The 21,792-nt window shown below is 44.2% G+C and overlaps 1 protein-coding gene across 1 annotated transcript; it reads left to right on the top strand.

Moving 5' to 3' along the window:
• Nucleotides 1–388: 388 nt before the first annotated feature.
• On the top strand, nucleotides 389–21,751 carry Usp44 (ubiquitin specific peptidase 44). The gene is given in 11 exon segments (XM_050145530.1): nucleotides 389–509; nucleotides 747–897; nucleotides 952–1,535; nucleotides 4,878–4,946; nucleotides 9,269–9,339; nucleotides 9,341–10,569; nucleotides 10,571–10,688; nucleotides 13,758–13,956; nucleotides 15,250–15,358; nucleotides 16,587–16,792; nucleotides 18,098–21,751. Coding segments are annotated over 11 exon segments (3,057 nt in total). The 3' UTR covers nucleotides 18,298–21,751.
• The last annotated feature ends 41 nt before the right edge of the window (nucleotides 21,752–21,792 follow it).

Here is a 21,792-nt window from a genome sequence, read left to right as displayed (position 1 = left end):
AACAGATTTTTATGGACCTTTAGGCCTGACTTGGCGATGAAGATCTCCCACCCCACCCTGTCTATTCTCTCCATTTCTTTCCCACAAACGTCATTGCCTTACATGGATCGTGGTGAATTAGAAGCATTCCCGTGTTAAATCTTATCACGGGGGGGGGGGGCGTGGGAGTTCTACAGCTGCGAATTTGAGCAGGTTTTTAACATAAGGAATTGGCTCGGGTCGCTGCTGGACGATTCGAAGTTGGAGCGAGTGGCGTTTCTGTGAACACGCACCTGTCTGTGGACTCTTCCTCATCTCACACGCGTGCGGGTCTCAGCGGGTTCAGCCGTCCCGACCTCGAAGGCTGCGGCAAGAAGAAAGTCCTCCCAGAGAGTAAGACTTGCTGTCCATGAAGAGCCACGTGCCTCGCGTGGGACGCCGGCACAGCCAGCGTCTGCGTCCTTTAGCGCTGCGCTCGTGCGGGCATGCCGGAGGCGTGGTCTCGCACGTAGGCGTGGCCTCGTGCAGAGGTGTGGCGGTGAGCGTGGCCTCGCGTCTCCGCTGACGTAGCACGGAGGACCCCTGCCCTCCTTCCCCCCCCCTCCCGCCCCCCAAATGAGACGGGAATAGGGAGCCCGGGTTGCGCTGTCAGCGCTCGGATGCCGGGGGCGTGGCTATGGGCGTGGCCCACCATAGAGGCGTGGCTAATGGGCGTGGTCTCGCGTCTCCGTTGACGTATCACGGACCCTGCCCCCCTCCCCCCGCAGATGTGGCCGGACTAGGGGGCCCAGGGCGCGCTGCGAGCGCTAAGAAGGCTGCTCCGGCTCGAGCCGGTGAGTGGCGAGGGGCGCGCGGCGGCGGCGGCGGCGGCGGCGGCGGCGGCGGTTGGTTGAGCGAGGCTCCCCTGCAGGAGCGGACGTCGGACGGGAGCCCGGGGGCGGGAGGCACCTGACAGAGTTTTCCCGCCCACAGGCAGTCTGGGAGGGGATCCTGCGGGTGGAGAGGGGGCCGTGGACGGACGGAAGGAGCGAGCCCAGGGGCGCGTGGTGGCGAGGGCGGCGAACTTCGAATCGGCGCCTCTGGGAAGTCTCGGTGCGTCTTGCGGTCCTGCAGCGGGAGCCAGCCGGCCACCTCCCGGGTACCGGAGATGCTGCAGGTGGACCGGAGCGCGGCCGCGGCCGGAGGGGGCGCGGGGCGGATGCGGGGCGGATGCGGGCCGGGCGCTGCGGTGCAAGCGTCGGGGACATCTAACCACATCCCCGTCGCAAGCTCCGATCGCCGGGAGGTGACAGTCGCCTTCCCTGCGCTGGACAGGTCTCAGTGCGGCAGCCAGCACCTGCCGCCACCCACCGACCCTGGATCAGGTCGGAGTTTGGAATACCAGCTTTCTAAAAACATTTCCGCCGTCTTTGAGGAGAAGGGACGGTGTAGGAGTGATGTCCCCGTGAGGATGGGAAACGGCTGCTCGGAGTTAGAGGACAGGTCGCTCCGCGCCGCCACCTTAAGAAAAAAAGTGAAAAATAGTCACTGTCTCAAGTGGAATATATTATGCCGATGTAAATTCTACTGATAGCTGGATAATTTCCTGTAGGATTAGTAGTTTGGAAGGGTCACTTCCTCAAGATGCCCCACCCTTTTAAACCGTAATTTATAGCACTTTGCAAATAGCCGAGCTGTGAAATTAGCATGGAAGTACGATCTTCAGTCCCTGGTCTTCAATTTCTTTTTATCTGCTGAGATCAGTTAGGTCTCTCTGTGGGACCGCAGTAGGGATGAAGAAAGCTTTGAGCTGGCAATTAAAGTGTGAGGATTCTTCAAAACTAGTATTTAGTGTAAACAAAAGAAGAATTGACTGTATTTGTAATCATATGCATAGCCAAACGGGAGCTGAACGCATCTTTGAAGATTTCACAATCTCAATGAGATTCAGCACCTAGTTGCCCTAAAAGTGTGGGTTTTTTTAGAACACGTAATTGTTTTTTAATTTAGCATCTCGGGTAATTTGAAAAGGATTTTAAGCACGTGGCAACTCGGGGTTTCTCCTCTGAGTTCCAGATTTCCGAAGTTTTGTTTGCATGTTTGTTTGTTTGCTGTTATTTTGAGACAGGACCTCACTGGGTAGCCTCGGCTGGCCTGGAACTCACAGAGATTGGTCGGCACTCCCAGCCTTATGCAATGGTGTTGGATTTTTCGTTCTAGTATTTATTACTATTCCAAATTTAATTTGAGACATTCTGATATTGAGCAAATAGTTCAGTGAGTACAGTACAGAACGTTTGAATGTTTTGGCTACTTTTCTTGGGCTTTATTCCTGCGCTCTCTCTCTCTCCACACTCTCCGGCCCCCAACTCCACAGGGTTTCTCTATGTAGCCCTGGCTCTCCTGGAACTCACACCATAAACCAGGTTGACCTCAAACCGAAAGATCCACCAGCCTCTGCTGGGATCAAAGGCCAGTGCCACTATTACGTAGCTCTTGTCAGCATTTTCAGACGCTGTGAGAACTTAAGACTTCATTCTTAATGTGATTTTTGTCAGTCAAAGGGACGAAATCTTTTTTTTGTCATCTGAAGATGTATTTGTTAGATCACATCATGAGCACACTAAATAATACGTTTTATACAAAACGTATCTTAATTCAGTTTATTAGCCCCATAGTTGAATGCAGTGTTTCCTTTTGGTTTTTAATGTTTCCGCTATTGTTGCTGAAGTTTGCCGCAGGAAGTTGATGTCTGTCTATTGGTGGGACACTGATTATATTGGCCCCAAATTCATTTCTTGTGAGCTGGAACAGGAGAAAGGAATCCAACTATCCTGGCGGTAGAGTTTGCTTTGTACTAGTTTTATCAAAAAAGAAAAAGAAAAAAAAGAGCCCTTCAGTTAGGATATAAGGATACCCAGGGAAAGGCTAATTCTTCACTGCCTAATCAGGAGGATCCTGGATTTCTATAGGAAGAAAGACTAGCCAGAGCCTTTTGGAGGGAAGGGAAGGAGATACAGCGTGACTGGCATGGCGCCTACACACACAATAGGAATAATAGGGGAGCAGGGAGAGTTAGAGAGCCTATTGTGTTCACTTCACTCAATAATTTGTCCCTTCAAAAATATTGAACCCCCTTCTGTCCACCAAACACTGTGCCTTGACCCTGGACGTTTCACCAACATCCCTTTAAGAGGGCGAGCTTCTGCAGTGGTCGCGCGGAGTAAATAGAAAACTGAAAATTATTTACAAGGAGTGGGCAGGGTTTACCTAATTAGCTATAAACTAGGGATAAAGTCATTTCATGTAACTGTTGCTGTCTATAAAACCTGAAGCCTACCTCCCACTAAAATGGCCATTTCCTCCTATTTTTCCGCTGCTGGAAAATGCTAATCTTCCCGCTTGTAACCTTCTTTACCAACAGTAAAAAGAAACTCCCGCCTACAGCATGGCTCAGCACACTAGGATCTGAGTTTAGCGTCTTTCCCAGAACCCACAGTGGAAGGGGGACGTGGGAGACCTTTACATGCTGTGTCACGTGTGGTTCACATGTGGTCCCCATCCCCATCATTCACACATGTGAACACACACAACAATAATGTAAAACTTTAGAAGACAGAACTTACTATAAAAATCACCTTTGTCAGAAGAGAGATGCAGTATGTCTCCTGCTTTAACATATGTTCCCTGAGGGAAGTCTCCAGATTTCTGCTTCATCTCCCCACCCCTTGAGTCAGGGTCTCCCAGGCAGCCCAGCCTGCTGTGGGACTTGATACCCTGCCTCAGCCTTGAAAAATAGGCGTGCGCACAATGCCTGACTTTCAGGATTGCTCTAATACAGTTCTTCTCTGTTTAACCGACAGTGGCGCCTGCTTCGTTGTGGTTCCTGGGTCTGAACCCAGTGCCTTCTGTACACTAGGCAAGCACTGTACAGTCCATGGTATATCCCTATCCATGTCTTTTCTTACTTGAAGTAAAAGGTGTATGTTTATATAAAATTGTGTGCCTGCTTCCTGTAAAACACGAATTCACATTCCAGTTCCAAAGATCTTTAAAAAATGGAAGTCAGCACAGCCATTTCAATATAAAAACACTTAAGCAGATATTTGGGAACTATCTAGATGGATGGGAGCAGAAAAGTGAGCGCAGTGTTGAGAGCTGAGTAATGTGCCATGTAAAGGACTCTAAAATTAATTCTTTGTTCTTTGAAGACTTTAATTTTGTAATAATTATAAAAATTGTTTCTATAACATGTAATTAAGATAGAGAACAGTGGTTGCCACACTTGTAATCTCAGCACTTAGACTGAGCAAGAAGCTCACCACAAACTACAGGCCGGTAAATGACAGTAAATTCTAGACTCAGATGAGATTGGGCATAGTTAGCTTGGTATGACCATAGAAGCCCCTTAAAACAAAGTAGAATTACCTTGTCACGTTAAGACCCAGGAACTGATGAGGACTGACTGTTGGGGAGAGTGGCAACTTTGTCCAGAAGTATTTGATTTTTGAGAGTATCCCGGAACTAGATGCAATGACTTCCTGTTTTCAGCCATTGGTGTAAATGTTATAAAGGAATTGATTTGCAATCAAGGGGTCCGGCGTGGTGGCGCACGCCCTTATTCCAGCATTTAGGAGGTGGGAGCAAGTGGATCTCTGTGAGTTCAAAGCCTACATACTGAGCTCCAGGACTGCCAGAGCCACGCAATGAGACCCTGTCTCAAAAACAGAACGGATTTGCAATTCAAGTTATTTGCTTGCTCTGAGAATTTGCTAAAACAATATTGCTATATACTCTTGGGGTTTTCATTAAGCCCCTGGGTTTTAATTTTATTTGTGTTCGTGTGCGTGTGTGCATGTTCTTGCAGGCATGTACAAAGGTCAAAGGACAACTTTCTGAAGTTGGTTTTCTTCTACCAGTCCACGTTAAAAAGTGTTTGGTAGCCCTTCCGTCACCTCCCATGGGTGACGAAGTAGGAACGTGTGCAGGTAAATACAGAGGTTGACACTGGCTCCTGGAGCAGTGGTGCAACCAAAGTCCCCTAGGAAGTTAGGGGGAACCATCACTCTTGCCTGTAAAGTCTTTATGGAATGGGGATGAATTCTGGAAGTCAACTGGAAGTGGCTCTTTTGGCTGGCATACACATGACCGAAAGAATTTTGAATACAAGACTGACAAATATGTATTACTTTTCTTGCTGCATTCATAATCTGCTTTATGAAAATAGTCACAGTAGCATTTTATTTTATTTTATTTTATTTTTTATTTATTTTTATTTTATTTTATTTTTGGTTTTTCGAGACAGGGTTTTCTCTGTGGTTTTGGAGCCTGTCCTGGAACTAGCTCTTGTAGACCAGGCTGGTCTCGAACTCACAGAGATCTGCCTGCCTCTGCCTCCCAAGTGCTGGGATTAAAGGCGTGCGCCACCACCGCCCGGCTTCAGTAGCATTTTTTTAAATTATTTTTTTATGTGTATGGGTATTTTGCCTGCATGTAGTTATATAGGCCCTAAGCATGCCTGGTGCCCTCAGAGACCAGAAGATGGTGTCAGATCCCTTGGAACCAAGGTTGTGAGCTGTCATGTGGACACTGGGAACCAAACCTGGGTCCTCTGGAATAGCCTGTCTTACCTGTTGAGCTATCTCTTTTATCTTATAACTAGTACTTTTTTTTTTAAGATTTATATTTTTTGCATACACACACCAGAAGAGGAGACCAGATCTCATTACAGATAGTTGTGAGCCGCCATGTGGGTGCTGAGAATTGAATTTAGGTCCTCTGGAAGGGCAGCCAGTGTTCTTAACCTCTGAGCCTTCTCTCCAGGCCCATGACTAGCACTTTTTAAGAAGAGAACTTGCATAGAAAAATTTCAGGCTTCATTGTTCTTACAAGACTTGCTTATAAAATTTTGTTCTCGAGTCTGTTAGGTCTGAACCCTATTCACGGAGTCATGAAACAGCGCATTAAGGCAGTGAGCAAATTAAAAATTCATTGTCTTTAAACCCTGGAAAGTAACCAGAAGCTTTTACAACATTTGTAAGTATATATGTGGTTTTAAACAGCCGTCTAATAGCCGCTTATGTCATATGTGACACATTTAAAAATGTGTAGGAGGATAGTTCAGATGATTTAAGTCCCTACCAGCATCTTTCTCTGAGAGCATCGTAAGGATTTAATGCTATTATATACACACAAGTAATATTTTCCCAGAATCTGGGAGTGATGCCAGTTTTCTGTTTTGTCATTGCTCTCTCAAATGACTGCACCCAAACCATCTATCTGACGCTCTGGAGCCAAGCAGAGTTAATGCCTCCTCTCGGAGCGGTTGATTCTCAAATGAAAAGAAGGGCTTTGAACCCCGAGAGGAAAATAAGAAGGGTCAAGAAATGCCCCCATCCTCCTCTCCCTTTAGCCTCTTAGATCTTTGTGAGATGGACTTTGGGGCTGGTGACCTAGCTGCTGTGTCTGCAGGCTGGAGAGCAGGCTGGATTCTCTGGGCGCAGCTACCTTGTTGGCCCCGCCTCCACCTCTGCTCGCCCCTTGGCTGTTTACCAATTACTTCCTTCTTTCGCAGTTGGCAGCATAAACAGGTCCCCTGCTCTACAGTTTTCTTTTTTAATTTTTGTTTTCTGGCTTTGTTTGTTTGTTTTCATTTTTGTTCTTCGAGACAGGGTTTCTCTGTAGTTTTGGAGCCTGTCCTGGAACTAGCTCTGTACACCAGGCTGGCCTCGAACTCACAGAGATCTGCCTGCCTCTGCCTCCCGAGTGCTGTATTAAAGGCGTGCGCCACCACTCTCTGGTGCTACAATTTTCAAGATCTGTGATTCCACCTTCTGTTTCACACATCGTTAGAGTTTAAAAAGATACGACCCCTTTTAAAGTGCAAATATCCACTTAGAACTCACTGCATAGTGCTGGATGGTCTGGAATTCACTATGTAGACCAAACTGTCTTTGCATTCAGAGACCTGCCTGTCTGCTGGGGTTCAAGGCGTGTGCCACCATACCCAGCTTCTTCATAGCATTGACATCCATGAATTAAATCCTGAGATGACTAAGAAGGAACCACTGAGAAAAGTGGTCAACTTGAAGGAATTATACTTTATAGCATTTTATTATTATTGATTTTTGTTTGAATCCAGAGCTTTGAGTGTGCTGGGCAAGCACTCAGCTACCGAGCCATAATCCCAGCCATTTCTTTCTTCTGATTCGTATTTTAAATTATTAGCAGTTAAGATGTACCTAGAGCTATGTTATTAATTGCCAGGAGATGTTCAGCCAGGAAGTGGCTCAGCAGTTAACGGCGCTAGCTTGCAGAGGACCCAGGTTCAGTTTCTGGCATCCACACAGGAGCTTACAACTCTAGCTCCAGGGGGTCTATCACCCTCTTCGGACCTCCACGGGCACCAGGAGGCTTGGTATGCTTCCATGTGTCCAGACAAAGCACCCATACACACAGACTAAAAATAGTGACTTCAAGGTTTTCCCTGAGTACATAAAAGAATATAGGATAATGATGTTTATTAATTATTGATGTCTTACAAGCAACGATATATTTTGAATCTCATGTTTTCTATAACTTTCATCATATTTCAGACCTGAGGAAAATTTGAAGAAAGAGAATTAAATTACTTTTATTTCTTTGTTTTTTGAGATAGGGTTTCTCTGCACCCTTGGCTGTCCTGGAACTCACTCTGTAGTCCAGTCTGGTCTCGAACTCAACAGAGATCCACCTGCCTCTGCCTTCCAAGTGCTGGGTTTAAAGGTGTGTGCACCTCTGCTGGCTGAGAATTATATTTAAAATGAGCATTTGAGATTTGGGGGTTGGGACTGATAACAGATTCGTCACAAAGAAGGCACCAGCAGTCAAGTTTACTTGCAGTTTTCCTCGGTCCCTGGAGGTGACACCTGCAAGGACCATTGCAGTAATTACAGTTGCACAGCGCCTTCTCGTCACATGGTGCACCACGGTGGTCTTGTGTTCTGTTACTAGGTACTCACCTTCATCTTGAAGTTCATGTTCAGTTTTACTTAAGTCAATGAAAGAATGCATTGTGGTCAACTGTTTTTAAGATAGGACTTTCTGCTGTGTTTTCTATGTATTGTTATGTGGCATTGGAGATCAAACCCAGTGACCTCATGCTAGGGAAAGACCCTCCACTGGGCTGTGTCTGTAACCCTTTGTGGTTACAAACCTCTCTGACTCCTACCAATTCGACTCAATTTTGTTTTAACCCCTCATACTGCTAGCCCCAATTCTTTCTTTCTTTCTTTCTTTCTTTCTTTCTTTCTTTCTTTCTTTCTTTCTATCTATCTGGTTCTATCTATCTATCTATCTATCCATCCATCTGGTTTTATCTATCATCTATCCATCCATCCATCTATCTGGTTCTATTTATCTGGTTCTATCTATCTATCTATCTATCTGGTTCTATCTGTCTATCTATCCATCCATCTGGTTTTATCTATCTATCATCTATTTATCCATCCATCCATCTATCTGGTTCTATCTATCTATCTATCTATCTATCTAGTTCTATCTATCTATCCATCCATCCATCCATCTGGTTTTATCTATCTATCATTCATCTATCCATCCATCCATCCATCTATCTGGTTCTATCTATCTGGTTCTATCTATCTATCTATCTATCCATCCATCTATCTGGTTCTATCTATCTATCTATCTATCTATCTGGTTCTATCTATCTATCTGGTTCTATCTATCTATCTGGTTCTATCTATCTATCCATCCATCTGGTTTTATCTATCATCTATCTATCCATCCATCTATCTATCTGGTTCTATCTATCTATCTATCTGGTTCTATCTATCTATCTATCTATCTATCCATCCATCCATCTGGTTTTATCTATCTATCATCTATCTATCCATCCATCCATCTATCTATCTGGTTTTATCTATTCATCCATCCATTTGTATGTATCTATGTATGAACGTGCTTTTGGAAACGGCTGTCGGTCTGTTGGGTAAATATATTCTAATCGAGTCAAAAGACGCCACTAATTTTTCATCACTAGGTGATGACAGAAAATCAAAAACGAGAGTTTTTTTTTTACACAGACCCAAGGGAGAAAACTAAGTGAGACGTGGGCAAGAGTGGAGAGAGAGAGAGAGAGAGAGACACGAAACTCAAAGCCCTGGCATTGTGTCAGAAGGGTCAGGAGTAAATTTACGATGTTGGTCTTGGGCAAAGTATCAGGAGGCTCCTGGCTGAGATCTTGACCTTGGTCTGCTTAGTTTTCAGGTGCCTCCGGGGTTATGAGGAGAGACTTGTTTGGATGATGCAGAGGCACTAGGGATCGACGAGTGCAGGCACATCGAGCACCTGCAGCTCGCCCGCAGTCATTCCATCTTCGACCCCCCAGAAATGGTTCTGTGTGGACTGCAACACAACCCAGTCGCTTTGGGCTTGCCTCAGCTGTTCCCACGTAGCCTGCGGAAGGTACATCGCCAAGCACGCCCTGAAGCACTTCCAAGAGAGCAGCCACCCTGTGGCGTTCGAGGTGAATGACGTGTACGTTTTTTGTTATCTTTGTAACGATTATGTTCTAAATGATACTGCAGCCGGAGACCTGAAGTCACTACGAAGTACCTTAAGTGCAATCAAAAGTAGAAATTACCCCTGTGCGGTTCAGAGGAGCAGGGTTTTACCACCTGTGGATACCCGTGATGATTCTTCCTCCTTACACGGTGGTGCCCAATCTCAGCCTGGAAATGAAGACCGAATGTGCGCTGCCCTGTGGCCCAGGATGCTCATGGGTAAAATCTTTCGAACTTGGTTTGAACGGTCAGCCATTGGAAGAAAAAGGCAGGAACAAATTCAGGAGAAAGTGGTAGCCAAGAGAGAAGTGAAGAAAAGACCACAAGAGCTGGAGCCGCAGGTGAAAGCCGAGTTGGAAAACACACCTCCCCTAAAGAGTTTACGCCTACAGTGCATCACTGAGCCTGCTGCCATAGAAATGGTTCCAGCGCCGGCGCCACCACCAGCTCCGGCATTACCAGCTAAAGAGAAAGCGCTGTCACCTACCTCGGACAACGGCAAACTTAGAAAAGTAAGAGACTCCTTAATCAGGCGAAAGCCAGTAGTAACCCCCGGTGTAACAGGACTGAGGAATTTAGGAAATACTTGCTATATGAATTCTATTCTTCAAGTGTTGAGCCATTTGCTTATTTTCCGGCAGTGTTTCTTAAAGCTTGACCTGAACCAGTGGCTGGCTGTGGCTGCTAGCGATAAGTCCCGCTGTAAGCACTCGTCCGTCACAGCTGGGGTAGCTCAGCAGAAGCATGAAGGCCAAGAGAAAGAGAAAGGCTTCGCGTGCTCCAGACACCCAAGTTTCTCCTCAGGCCTAAGCTGCGGATCCTCCAAGAGCCGAAACATGGAGCTCATTCAGCCCCTGGAGCCGAGTTCACCGTACAGTTCTCTTTGCCACGAGTTACACAGGCTGTTCCAGGTCATGTGGTCTGGAGAGTGGGCCTTGGTATCCCCGTTTGCTATGCTCCACTCTGTGTGGAAGCTGATCCCTGCTTTCCGAGGCTACGCCCAACAGGATGCCCAGGAGTTTCTCTGTGAGCTTCTGGATAAAATACAGCGAACTGGAGACCACGGGAGCCAGGTTCCCCGCTCCCATCCCCACGTCCCAAAGGAAACTGATTGAGCAAGTTCTGAATGTTGTAAATAACATTTTTCACGGACGACTTCTTAGTCAGGTATGGCTTTCTTTCCAGATTTTGTCATCATAGGTCATTCTTAAAGTGCAGCTACCACGGGGTATTCTGCAGATAGCTAGTGTGTTGAAAAGTTTTTCCAGGTAAAAACCGATTGCTTTTGTGTGTGTGAAGAAGTCGTCCATTCGCATAGTTTTCTGTGAATCGTAGGTGTATTGGTGAATTAAAGGCCTTTTGAGCCAGGCGGTGGTGGTGCACACCTTTAACCCCAGCAGAGAGAGGTGGAACTCTGAGTCTGGTCTATAGAGCAAGTTTCAGGACAGCCAGGGCCCCACACAGAAACCCTGTCTTGAAGTGGGGCAGGAGCCTTTTGCTTAAATAAGTAGGGATATTTTTAAGGTAAACAAACATAACCTTGTTTAGATTAATAATCCTAATTAATAATCCTTTATATCCATGACTCCTTTCACTTTTCCTTGTTGTGAAAAAAAATGGATTCTGTCTAATCATGGCTCTCTGACCAGGACTAGAAACTGTTCCTAGACATAAGCCCCCTTCTTTCTCATAACACGCCGCTCCTCTTTTTGTCTACTCAGCTGAGGGGGAAGGGGCTGGAGGGGTGGTTCAGTGGTTACTGCTCTTGCAGAAGGCTGGAGTCTGGTTCCCAGTACCCATAGCAGGTGGCTCACAACCACCTTTAACTCCAGCCTCAGGGCACCCGACGCTTCTGGCTTCCATGGGTATCTGCATTCATGCACACATATTCCACCTGCCACGCGCACACACACTGAAAACAAATCCTTTTTTTCATTTTTAAAAATTTATGTATTTTATGGGTGTTTTGTCTGTCTATGGGTGTTTCATATAGACACCAGAAAAAGGCACCAGATCCCATGGGAGTATAGTAGTATAGTTAGAGATAGTTGTGAGTCATCATGTGGTTGTTGGGAATTGAATTCATGACCTCTGGAAGGTCAGTCAATACTTTTTAATTAATTAATTAATTTGTTCATCTATTCAGTCATTGGTTTTTCAGGACAGGGTTTCTCTGTGGAGCCTGTCCTGGAATGAGTTCTGTAAACTAGGCTGGCCTCAAACTCACTTAACCGTCTCTTCACTGAGCCATCTCTTCAGTCCCCTTAAAAATAAATCTTAAACATTTTTCGATTGTTCTTTTCAAAACAGTTTTGTATCTGCCTACATTGGTAGCATTAAGCATCCCAATCACTAATTGCCTGTGGTTGTTAGAATTCCTGTTTTTGCATATGTCCATTGGGGATGGGGGATGTGGGGGTTCTGGACATGGAACTAAGATCTTTATGAGATTGAACTATTTTCCCAACTGCTTTTTATATTTTGGTTGGGTTTTGTTTTCTCATGCTGGGGACCTAATCTAGGCTAGCCTAGGTTTCACATAGAGTCCCAGGCTTGCCTGGGTTAGAAAGTGAGTCACTGACCCTCTCAAACAAACAAACAAATAAACAAATTAATGATAGACAAAGAAGGAAAAGGTGATAAACCTCCAGTCTAATGACATATATACATTAAATGCATGCAAATATACATTGTACGTGCACACGCATATATACATTGTACTGCACACGTATATATACATTGTATGTGCACACGCATATATACATTGCTTATTAAATGCATGTAACCATAATATGTACACATACACATTAAATACACATAACTATATAATGTATATATGTTGAAATAGGAGCGGCAGGGCTGCGTCCCCGGCACCCGGCCGCCCGCATGGCTAGCTTATGCCCAGAAATAATTACACGGAAACTGTATTCTTTCAAATACTGCCTGGCCCGGCTAGTTCCAGCTTCTCATTGGCTAGCTCTTACCCATTAGAATTGTTCTAACCCATTTCTAATATTCTGTGTAGCCCACGAGCTGGCTTACCAGGGAGGATCTTAACCTGCGTCTGTCTGGAGCGGGAGAATCATGGCGACTCCTCCACTAAGCTTCTTTTTCCCAGCATTCTCTTCTGTCTACTCCGCCTACCTACTTTTCTGTCGTATGAGGGCCGAGGCAGTTTCTTTATTATTACAAGACCCACCTCCATCATATATATATATATACCTATGCATTGCTTATTAAATGCATGTAATTACATATTGTATATATATGTATACATATATGTATTGAATGCATGTAACTATATATTGCATTTGTACACATACAAATATATTGCTTATTAAATGGGTCTTGTATATTTTTTTCCCCTAAATCCTAGATTTGACTAATGTTGGAGGGTTTTTTTTTTGTTTGTTTTTGTTTTTTGAGGCAGGGTTTCTTTATGTAGTCTTAGCTGTTCTGGAACTTGTTCTATAGACTAGGCTGGCTTCAAACTCAGAGATCCATCTGCCTCTGCTAAGACCAAAGGCGTGAGCCCCTACCTCCCTCCCCGCTAGGTTTTTTTTTTTTTTTTTTTTTTTTTTTTTTTTTTTTTTTGAGACAGTGTCTCACAGAGTAGCATTTATTTGCCTTGTAATCACTATGTAGATCTGGGTTCTGGGTGACCTCAAGCTTTGGAGAGCCACTGCTGGGGTTAAGGTGTGCTTCGCCATTATTGATGGGCCAGTAATCAAAGCCCACCTTTGTAATGAGTTTATGAGGACAGTGTAAAATGTTAACTCTGTGTGTATGTGTGTGTGTGTGTGTGTCAAGACAGTGTAAAATGTTAACCCTCTCTCTTTCTGTGTGTGTGTGTAAGGGCAGTCTAAAATGACAACTCTGTGTGTGTGTGTGTGTGTGTGTAAGGACAGTCTAAAATGACAACTCTCTCTCTCTCTCTCTGTGTGTGTGTGTGTGTGTGTGGTATTTGGATGTCAGAGGACAACTTAGAGGATATTTTCTCCTTCCTCCCTTTGGGTCCTGAGAATCCAAGTCAGTTCATCAGATTTGGCAGCAGGTGCCTCATTTTGCCAGTCCTAATAAATATCTTCTTGAAGAAAAAAACAATTGTGGTTAACTGTCCTGACAGATTATAAAACTTGCTATTCATCATTGGGATGGTTCACTGGCAATGGCCTGGAGTGAAAGTTCATGTTTTGACAGAAAGATTGTAAACCAGAGCTATGTTTCTCTTTGCAGGTTACGTGTCTCGCGTGTGATAATAAATCAAACACAATAGAACCGTTCTGGGACCTGTCCCTGGAGTTCCCCGAGAGATACCAATGCAACGGGAAAGACGCTGCCACCTCCCAGTCATGCCTAGTTACTGATATGTTGGGCAAATTTACCGAAACCGAAGCGTTAGGAGGGAAAATCTACACGTGTGACCACTGTAACTGTGAGTATAGACGGGCTCGCTGTGCTTTTTTGGGTTAGCAGTAGAGAACGAGGGAGCTGTAAGTGCTTAAAGAGGAGCTATGGAAACGCATTTTTCAGTTCCACAAAAGAAGTAATATTTTTCTCCTTTGAAATGGTCAGTATCGATGGCATTAAAATTCTTCTTGGAAAGATGGATTAATGGCTGATATCACTGGCATTCTTAGAGGGCCAGGATTCGATTCCCAGCACCCACATGGCAGCTCAAAGTAGAATGTCCCAAATATCCTCATCACCAAATCCTAAGGTAGACAGTATTATAAATGTAGGCTATGGTCTTGTAGTCATGTGTGTGTGTTGAGGCTGACAAATGCAGGCCTGGAAATAGCTGCTTAATATATGAAGGGGAATGTTTACAAGTCATAGGCCGGGCACCCTGCAGCCATACCCATGCAGTCCAGAAGTTAGCAGCAGCTGGATACCTGGGGGAGAAGCTTCTAGTAGTTAGTGGGACCTGCTCCAAGCTGACATGAGAGGCTCTGTTGTCTTTGCCATGGTCAGAGCTGTCATACAAGCCCAAGGACAGCTGCTGACCAGCAAGCAGAAGCTCTGGAGGAGATGGTCTAGCAGAGTCCAGGGCATAGTCCCTGAGTAGACATTAGAGAGTTCTACTTGCTAGAGCAGCATGGTGCTGAGTGAGGCAGCCCTTGGCTGCACCAGGACTGGGGTGGGGCTGAGAGGGTGGAGGCGTGCTCTGGGCAGTACACACCTGCGTGCCTGGGCACTAAACTAACGGACTGACAGTTTTCTTACAAGTCTGGAAAATATATATTTAAGTATGTGTAGGGGAAGATTTAACGTTCTCCTGTCACTGGCATAGTCAAATCTACCTTTAAAGGAGAGCAGTGTACTAAGTTTAATTTTGCGTGTGTTTGGCCTGTGTGTAAGCACACCATGTGTGCAGAGCCCACAGAGGCCAGAAGAGGGCAGGGCATCCCCTGGAGCTGTGGCTGCAGGCAGCTGCGAGCCTCCACGTGGGTCCTGGGATACAGTCTGGATTCTCTGCAAGAGCGCATGCTCTTATGTGCTGAGTCCTCTCCACCCCTTCCAGGGCTCTGAGTCCTGTGCTGACCTTCACGTCTAACTTGACTACTCATCTGTTTGAAATCAAGCACTCCGTGGGGGTCAGAGCCTATGGTCATCGCTAGCACATTGCTGCGGCTTAACATAGCAGGAGAGTTATGTGAAAGAGTTTACTTAAGTTTTCCTTGTATTATGAAACTGAGTTTTCTTTCTTTTTTTCCTCGTATTTTAGCAAAGCGTAGAAAGTTTTCGTCAAAACCAATTGTACTCACAGCAGCCCAGAAACAGCTTATGATATGCCACCTGCCTCAGGTTCTCAGACTACATCTCAAACGGTTCAGGTCAGTGATGTGAGTCCCAGCTGTCTGCCAGCTGTCTGCCGCGTGGTCCTGTCATTCTTTCTGTTTAGGATGCTTCCGAACTTAACGTACATATATGATGGGCTAGATTCCAATACTTGGTTCCTGGATGACATCCTGCAGAAAAGTATAGTTCCTGTCTTTATCTTTGAACAGTAGACATCATCCATACTCAATAACTGAGCTGCTTTTTTTGTTTTGTTTTTATTGGGTTTTGAGACGCGGTCTCTGTGTAGTCCTGGCTGTCCTGGAACTCATTCTGTAGACAATGCTGGCCTCGGACTTAGAGATCCGCCTACCTCTGCCTTCCGAGTGCTGGGATTAAAGGCCACACCCCTACCACCCACTTTTGTTACTGTTTTTCTGAGCCAGCACTGGGGTAGCCTGGAACTTGCTGTGCAATGTACCCCAGGCTGGCCTCAAATTGAGTACCCTTCTCCTGAGTGCCCACGAGTATATCACATATCCCAGCAGGGACTGTGACCTGCTCTGTGTGAATTTAATATATTTATTGTTTAATATTCAGGTATACACAGCATCACGCACATCTAGATTGTGATTTTCCCTCTTGTACCAAACAGTGATAAAATGTTGCAGTAATGGGACACACTGAGAAAGTAACACTATGGGGGTTTGTCACTTGACATCCCCTTACTTAGTGTAGAGTTCTTAGGAATTAAGAGATACCTGTGTGGTTTTTTCCCTCATACCAACCCATCAAAGCCTCCCACTTGAGATGGTCCTTTCATTCAACAGATAATTTAAAACTCATAGAGCTATAATTTTCTAAGTTTTATTTCTATATCAAAGACAATTATTTTAAGCCTATAATCCCACTTAGAAGTTAGAAAAAAACACATTGGGAATTCAGTACTTGGGAATGAGACCTTTTGAAAACAAAAAACAACAACAAAATTCCATATGGTAACAAACTGATGGAAGGGTTGGGGATACAATGGTCAAATGCTTGCCTATCAAGTCCAAGGCCCCAACAGGATTCCCAGCACATGTATGCATTCTTAAACTAATGAAGCAATCTTGATGGGACTTTTTTCAAAGTAAGCCTAAATCCCCATACAGCCAACTCAGTATTGAAAGGCTACATTTAGTCTTCGTATTTCATGGTTTCTGGGATCCACTGTTAAAGCTGTCCAGGCTAACATACGGCAAACTTTCTCCCCTTGATTGTTTCCCTTTGGTTTGTTCCCAGATGGTCAGGACGTAATAACCGAGAGAAGATTGGTGTTCATGTTGTCTTTGAGGAAACCTTAAACATGGAGCCCTATTGCTGCAGGGAGACCCTGAAAGCGCTCAGTCCAGAATGCTTTATCTACACTTTATCTGCTGTAGTGATACACCACGGGAAAGGATCTGGCTTAGGACACTACACTGCCTACTGCTACAATTCTGAAGGAGGTAAATCTTGGGTTACAATTGAAGCTAGTGCTTAGCAATTTCTAAACTGAGTCACCTGACCATTTGCCGTCTTTCAGGACAAAGGCTTTCCGCAGTCAGTGCTGCTGGTTGATAGGGGGCAGGGGCATAGAAAGTATTCTACAGGGTTGGAATCCATACTCTACGGATCTCTGGCTATTTCGGAATTTCCTAAGGATACCAAGCTGGCCTTGAACTCTGCCACCCCTGAGCGATGGGATTAAAGACGTGTGCCACACACAAGGGCCAGACTGGCCTCAAACTCAGATACCCCTGCCTCTATCTCCCACACTAGGCCCAGTACTGGCCAGTTTTTCTAAAAGTCATAATTCCTATGTTCACTGGTTCATCAAAGATCAAGGTATCTAATGACCTGGTAGATGACAGATATTTGTTCAACTTTAACACGCAAAATCCTTTTCCTAGCAGAGGTGACTGGACCACTGAAAAATGAACACGCGTACATACACACACCCTAGCAGTGCAGACAGCAAAAAGCCTGGCTCTTCTACAAAGGAAACTACTAGGGTATACTGTGTTTTGTAGGCAGTGGCTGCCGCACTAATTACTTAGTATTTCCACTGGGAATGGAGCATGCCAAATACATTGTCAGATTCTGTAACTCCAAACTAACAAAATAGGCTATGCCATAAAAGAAACCTAAAGGAATTCTAGAGTACTGTGTCAAGTCTTACTCTTTTGGCTTTTTGAGGGGCCCCACCACCCAGCTCCCAAATAAATCACACAGAGGCTTATTTCTTAGTTATGAATGCCCAACTTTAGATTGGCTTGTTTCTTGCCTGCTTTTCTTAAAATTATCCTGACTTCCTTTTGCCTCTAGGGTTTTGTCTTTCTCTATTTCTGTACCTTTCTTTACCTCTCTCTCCCCGGAACTGGCTGGATGGCTGGTCCCTGATGTCTTTTCCTTGTTCTCTTGCTGCTCCTCTTCCTTGGTTCTCCTTATTTTCTCTGCCTGCCAGCCCCGCCTATCCTTGCTCCTGCCTCACTACTGGCTGTTCATCTCTTTATTAGACCACAGGTGCTTTAGACAGGCACAGTAACACAGCTTCACAGAGTTAAACAAATGCAGCGTAAACAAAAGTCACACACCTGAAAATAACATTCCCCAACACTAGAGTAACACTCTCCCATTATAAGGAAAATGAAGCAGCCGTTACCTTTCCTTCAGGAAACTCCATTCATTCAGGAACTTCAGGAACACAGGCTTTTGTAGTAGACACGTTTGGAACTCTTTTACAAACGTCCACTCTCTTTGCTTCACTCTAGGGTTCTGGGTCCACTGTAACAATTCCAAGCTAAGCATGTGCACTATGGATGAAGTACGCAAGGCCCAAGCTTATATCTTATTTTATACCCAGCGAGTTATTGAGAACGGACATTCTAAACTCCTGCCTCCTGAGCTCTTGTCCAGTAGCCAGCATCACAGTGAAGAAACCGACGCCTCTTCTAACGAAGTCCTTAGCTGATCCAGAGTGGGCGCTCATTATTTGTATATATACTTTTTAAATGGGCTGACTTACGATGCTGAGCCTCATTGTTTTTATTTTTTAATTATGATCAGTGCATGCTACGTTTAGACATTTTGTATTTAACTACAAAGGTTTTGTTTTTATTACATACTATAAATATATGTATATCAAATATAGGCCAACTAAACATTTTTCAATTATTTGAGTTTTATACTTTTATTGTTTACCTCAGGCTATTGTTTACCTCTTATATTTTGATGTCTTAATTGCCTCAAATCATGAATTTGTGCAATCTACTAAAGAAATTCAAGTGGCATCATTTTATATATATTGTTTATCTTTTGTAGCTGTTTTCTATAGATCTAAATCTATAGAACATGGGAAGGGTATGTTCTTCAGAGTCTGACTAAGAAAGCCATTGATAGACTCACTTCAGTTCTGTTCCCTTAAAGGCAAACAGACTGGAAGTCAAACACCAAAGGTTTATTCCTGAGGCTACGTGCAGAAGCACAAGGCTTGGAATAGACTTAACGCAGTTGCTGGTCTTTCACTATACAGTTTATTGCTTCCGTGATTGTTCTTTATCGAGTACAAACTCATAACAAAAACAGCAGATTCATTATGGTGTACTTTTAAACTTTGGAACCGTGGGCAGTGGTACACACTTCTAATAAAGAAGTCACAAGAGCTTGAATTTAGCAAACTAATATATGATCTCATACAAATGTAGTTTATCTTGAGAATGAGTTGATTTTGTGTTTAATTACATTAGTAGAGCTCTTAAATGTTTGAGATTTTTTAGTTCAAAGGAATAAAAGTCTTCAAGAGGGGGAGAAAAGCTTAGGGCAGAAGAAACTGTTCAAGACCAGTGAGTGATTTGCTATAACCAGGACCTCATTTTTTTCCCCAAAGTAACCTATGCGTCAATCTTTTATTCTTGCTAGGATTATGTAACTACTAGGACCCTCTTAGGGCCAGGGTTACCTCTTTAAAAACACTATGTAAAATTTTATTGAAAGCAAGAAAATTCTTTTGCTGTGTTCTAAGGAAAGCCCTGGTGCTGCCAGCTTCATTTATTCAGAAAGGGGCGCTCCACCAACCTACGAATCAGTTTCTAACACCTCAAGGTCCCTGTCAGCTGCTGGGAGAGCCTTCGTCCCTTTCCTTTTTTGCTAACATGGGTTTATTAAAGCCAGAAAGCGGTCTCACTAGCAGGTCTATGAGAGTGGTGTCACTTGGGGCAGCTGACAGCTGCAAAAGAGTGTCGACGAATCACTTGTTCCAAATACAGCTGGGTATTGGTCAGGCCTGAAGATGTGCATTTACCAGTACCTATGCAAACTGTTGCCTAAACTGTTAACTGTACCTCATTAAAGATTTATGTGGTAAAGGTACCAAGTCTAGCCTTTAATTTTGAGGATTGTTTTTTTGTTTGTTTGTTTGTTTGTTTTCGAGACAGGGTTTGTGTGGTTTTTTGGAGCCTGTCCTGGAACTAGCTCTTGTAGACCAGGCTGGTCTCGAACTCACAGAGATCCGCCTGCCTCTGCCTCCCAAGTGCTGGGATTAAAGGTGTGCGCCACCATCACCCGGCTTGAGGATTGTTTTTTTCTTTAGTGGGTTTTCTTCTTTTTGGAGACAGGGTTTCTCTGTGTAGCCCTGGCTGACCTGGAGCTTGCTTTGTAGACCAGGCTGGCCTTGAATTTACAGAGATCCACCTGCCTCTGCATGAGTGCTGGGATTAAAAGTTAGGAACAGTCCTAACTTTTAGGAGCACAAAACACAAAGTGCTGCTGTCTGTCACCACAAAGGTGACCTGGGCTTAAGCATGTGTTGGGGTAGCACACCAGAGCTATAGTACTTTCTCACTAGATTGTGTTGTGAATCTAAAATTGCTCTTTAGGGGGGGAAAGAGGAGAGCAATTTGAAAAAACAAAACCCAAATGATGAACAGAAACTTAGATTTCTTATTAAATTCCTGAGATCTCAACATGTTGTTTTAATAACAACAACAAAAAAAAACCAATAGTTTGGGTTGTAAATAATTTACTGAAGGCACAACTGATAACAGCAAACTAAGACTTGTTGCCAGTAAGAGATCCATCACTAAAAGTGACAATGACTTGGAGGAATGAAAGCTAGTAAGGAGGGTTCTTCTGTGTGCCAGCTTTCCTTAAACAGCAGTTTTCAACCTGTGGGTCGCCTAAGACCATCCAAAAACAGGTTATTTACGTTACGATTTACAATAATAGCAAAATAACAGTTATGAAGTCATTTTATGTTGGGTCACCACAACATGAGGAACTATATATTGAAGGGTCACAGCATTAGGAAGGTAGAGAACCACTATAAGGCCATACTACTTCCAGCCATCTGGGGACAGAATGATGCCCCCAACAGCTTTCTAAGTTTGGACTGCACGAAGGAGAATGTGCTGAGAAAGACCTTGGAAAACCCTAAAGCGCTTCATTAGGAGTCAGTTTTGAAAATCCTGACTCAAGCTGCTCAAATCACCTGCCTGTGAATCCAGAGCCACAGAAGGAGCCAGCTGGGGAGCATCCTGCAAAACGTGTCAAAACAGACATCGTATTCAAGAGCAGCAATGTGAACAATAGCATTGTAAACACACAGCTGAAAACTAGGTTGTTCCCCACAAAGAAAAGCAGCATTCACTTAGAGATGGAACATAGAAAGAGCAGCTATTCAGGCAGAATACGATCCGGGTCCATAAATCTTGTTTCTCTTCTTCAGGGACCATGTCAAACAAAATTAAAACCACATAGCATCCCAGAGGCAATACAGCATCACTGTGCTAAGGCATATACAAATTAAGGCTCTATCTGGACAAGTAACAAAAGCAAACTATGATGGAACATTTGTATCAAACCACATTTAAGAATCTAAGCAGTTAAATAACTGGGCTTCCAAACAAGCTAAACTTTGTATCCTTACATTCAAAATAACACCCCTGACTTTATAAAAGGACCTCATTTCGGGGGAGGAAGGCTTGAGAAAGGGTTTCTCTGTAAAGCCCTGGCTGTCCTGGAACTTGTTCTGTAGATCAGGCCTGTGCCTCCTGAGCGCTGGGATTAAAGGTGTGCGCCACCACGGTGTAATCTGTGATGTTAAGATACTTAATTTGCTAAGGGCCATGAATGTTGAGTATTTGGCTTATGAAGAAAAAAGTCCAATTTCAAGTTAGCTTTTCTAACTAGAACAAGATCCAAACTTCTCTTGCTTATGGCTTTAATGTTTTTGTTACCTAATTTGTCGACTACATACCCTATAAATATGACCACTGAGTTAAGGGACTTTCATTCATGAAGGTTTTTAAAGTTGGCACAATCTTTTCCCACGATGTATAAATAAGTACACCTTCCCAATGACAAGAAAGAAGACTAATGTTAAATACGCTTCTACAAAAAAACAAAGCGCCCCTAAGGAGGCGTACTCCTTTTTGCTCACTCCACATATATGAAGACCTGACAGACATCT

This window comes from Alexandromys fortis, unplaced genomic scaffold, assembly GCF_014885135.2.
Source record: "Alexandromys fortis isolate MF-2015 unplaced genomic scaffold, M_Fortis_MF-2015_v1.1 scaffold_50, whole genome shotgun sequence".
Taxonomy (NCBI): domain Eukaryota; kingdom Metazoa; phylum Chordata; class Mammalia; order Rodentia; family Cricetidae; genus Alexandromys; species Alexandromys fortis.
This window is presented reverse-complemented; position numbering and strand designations above follow the sequence as displayed.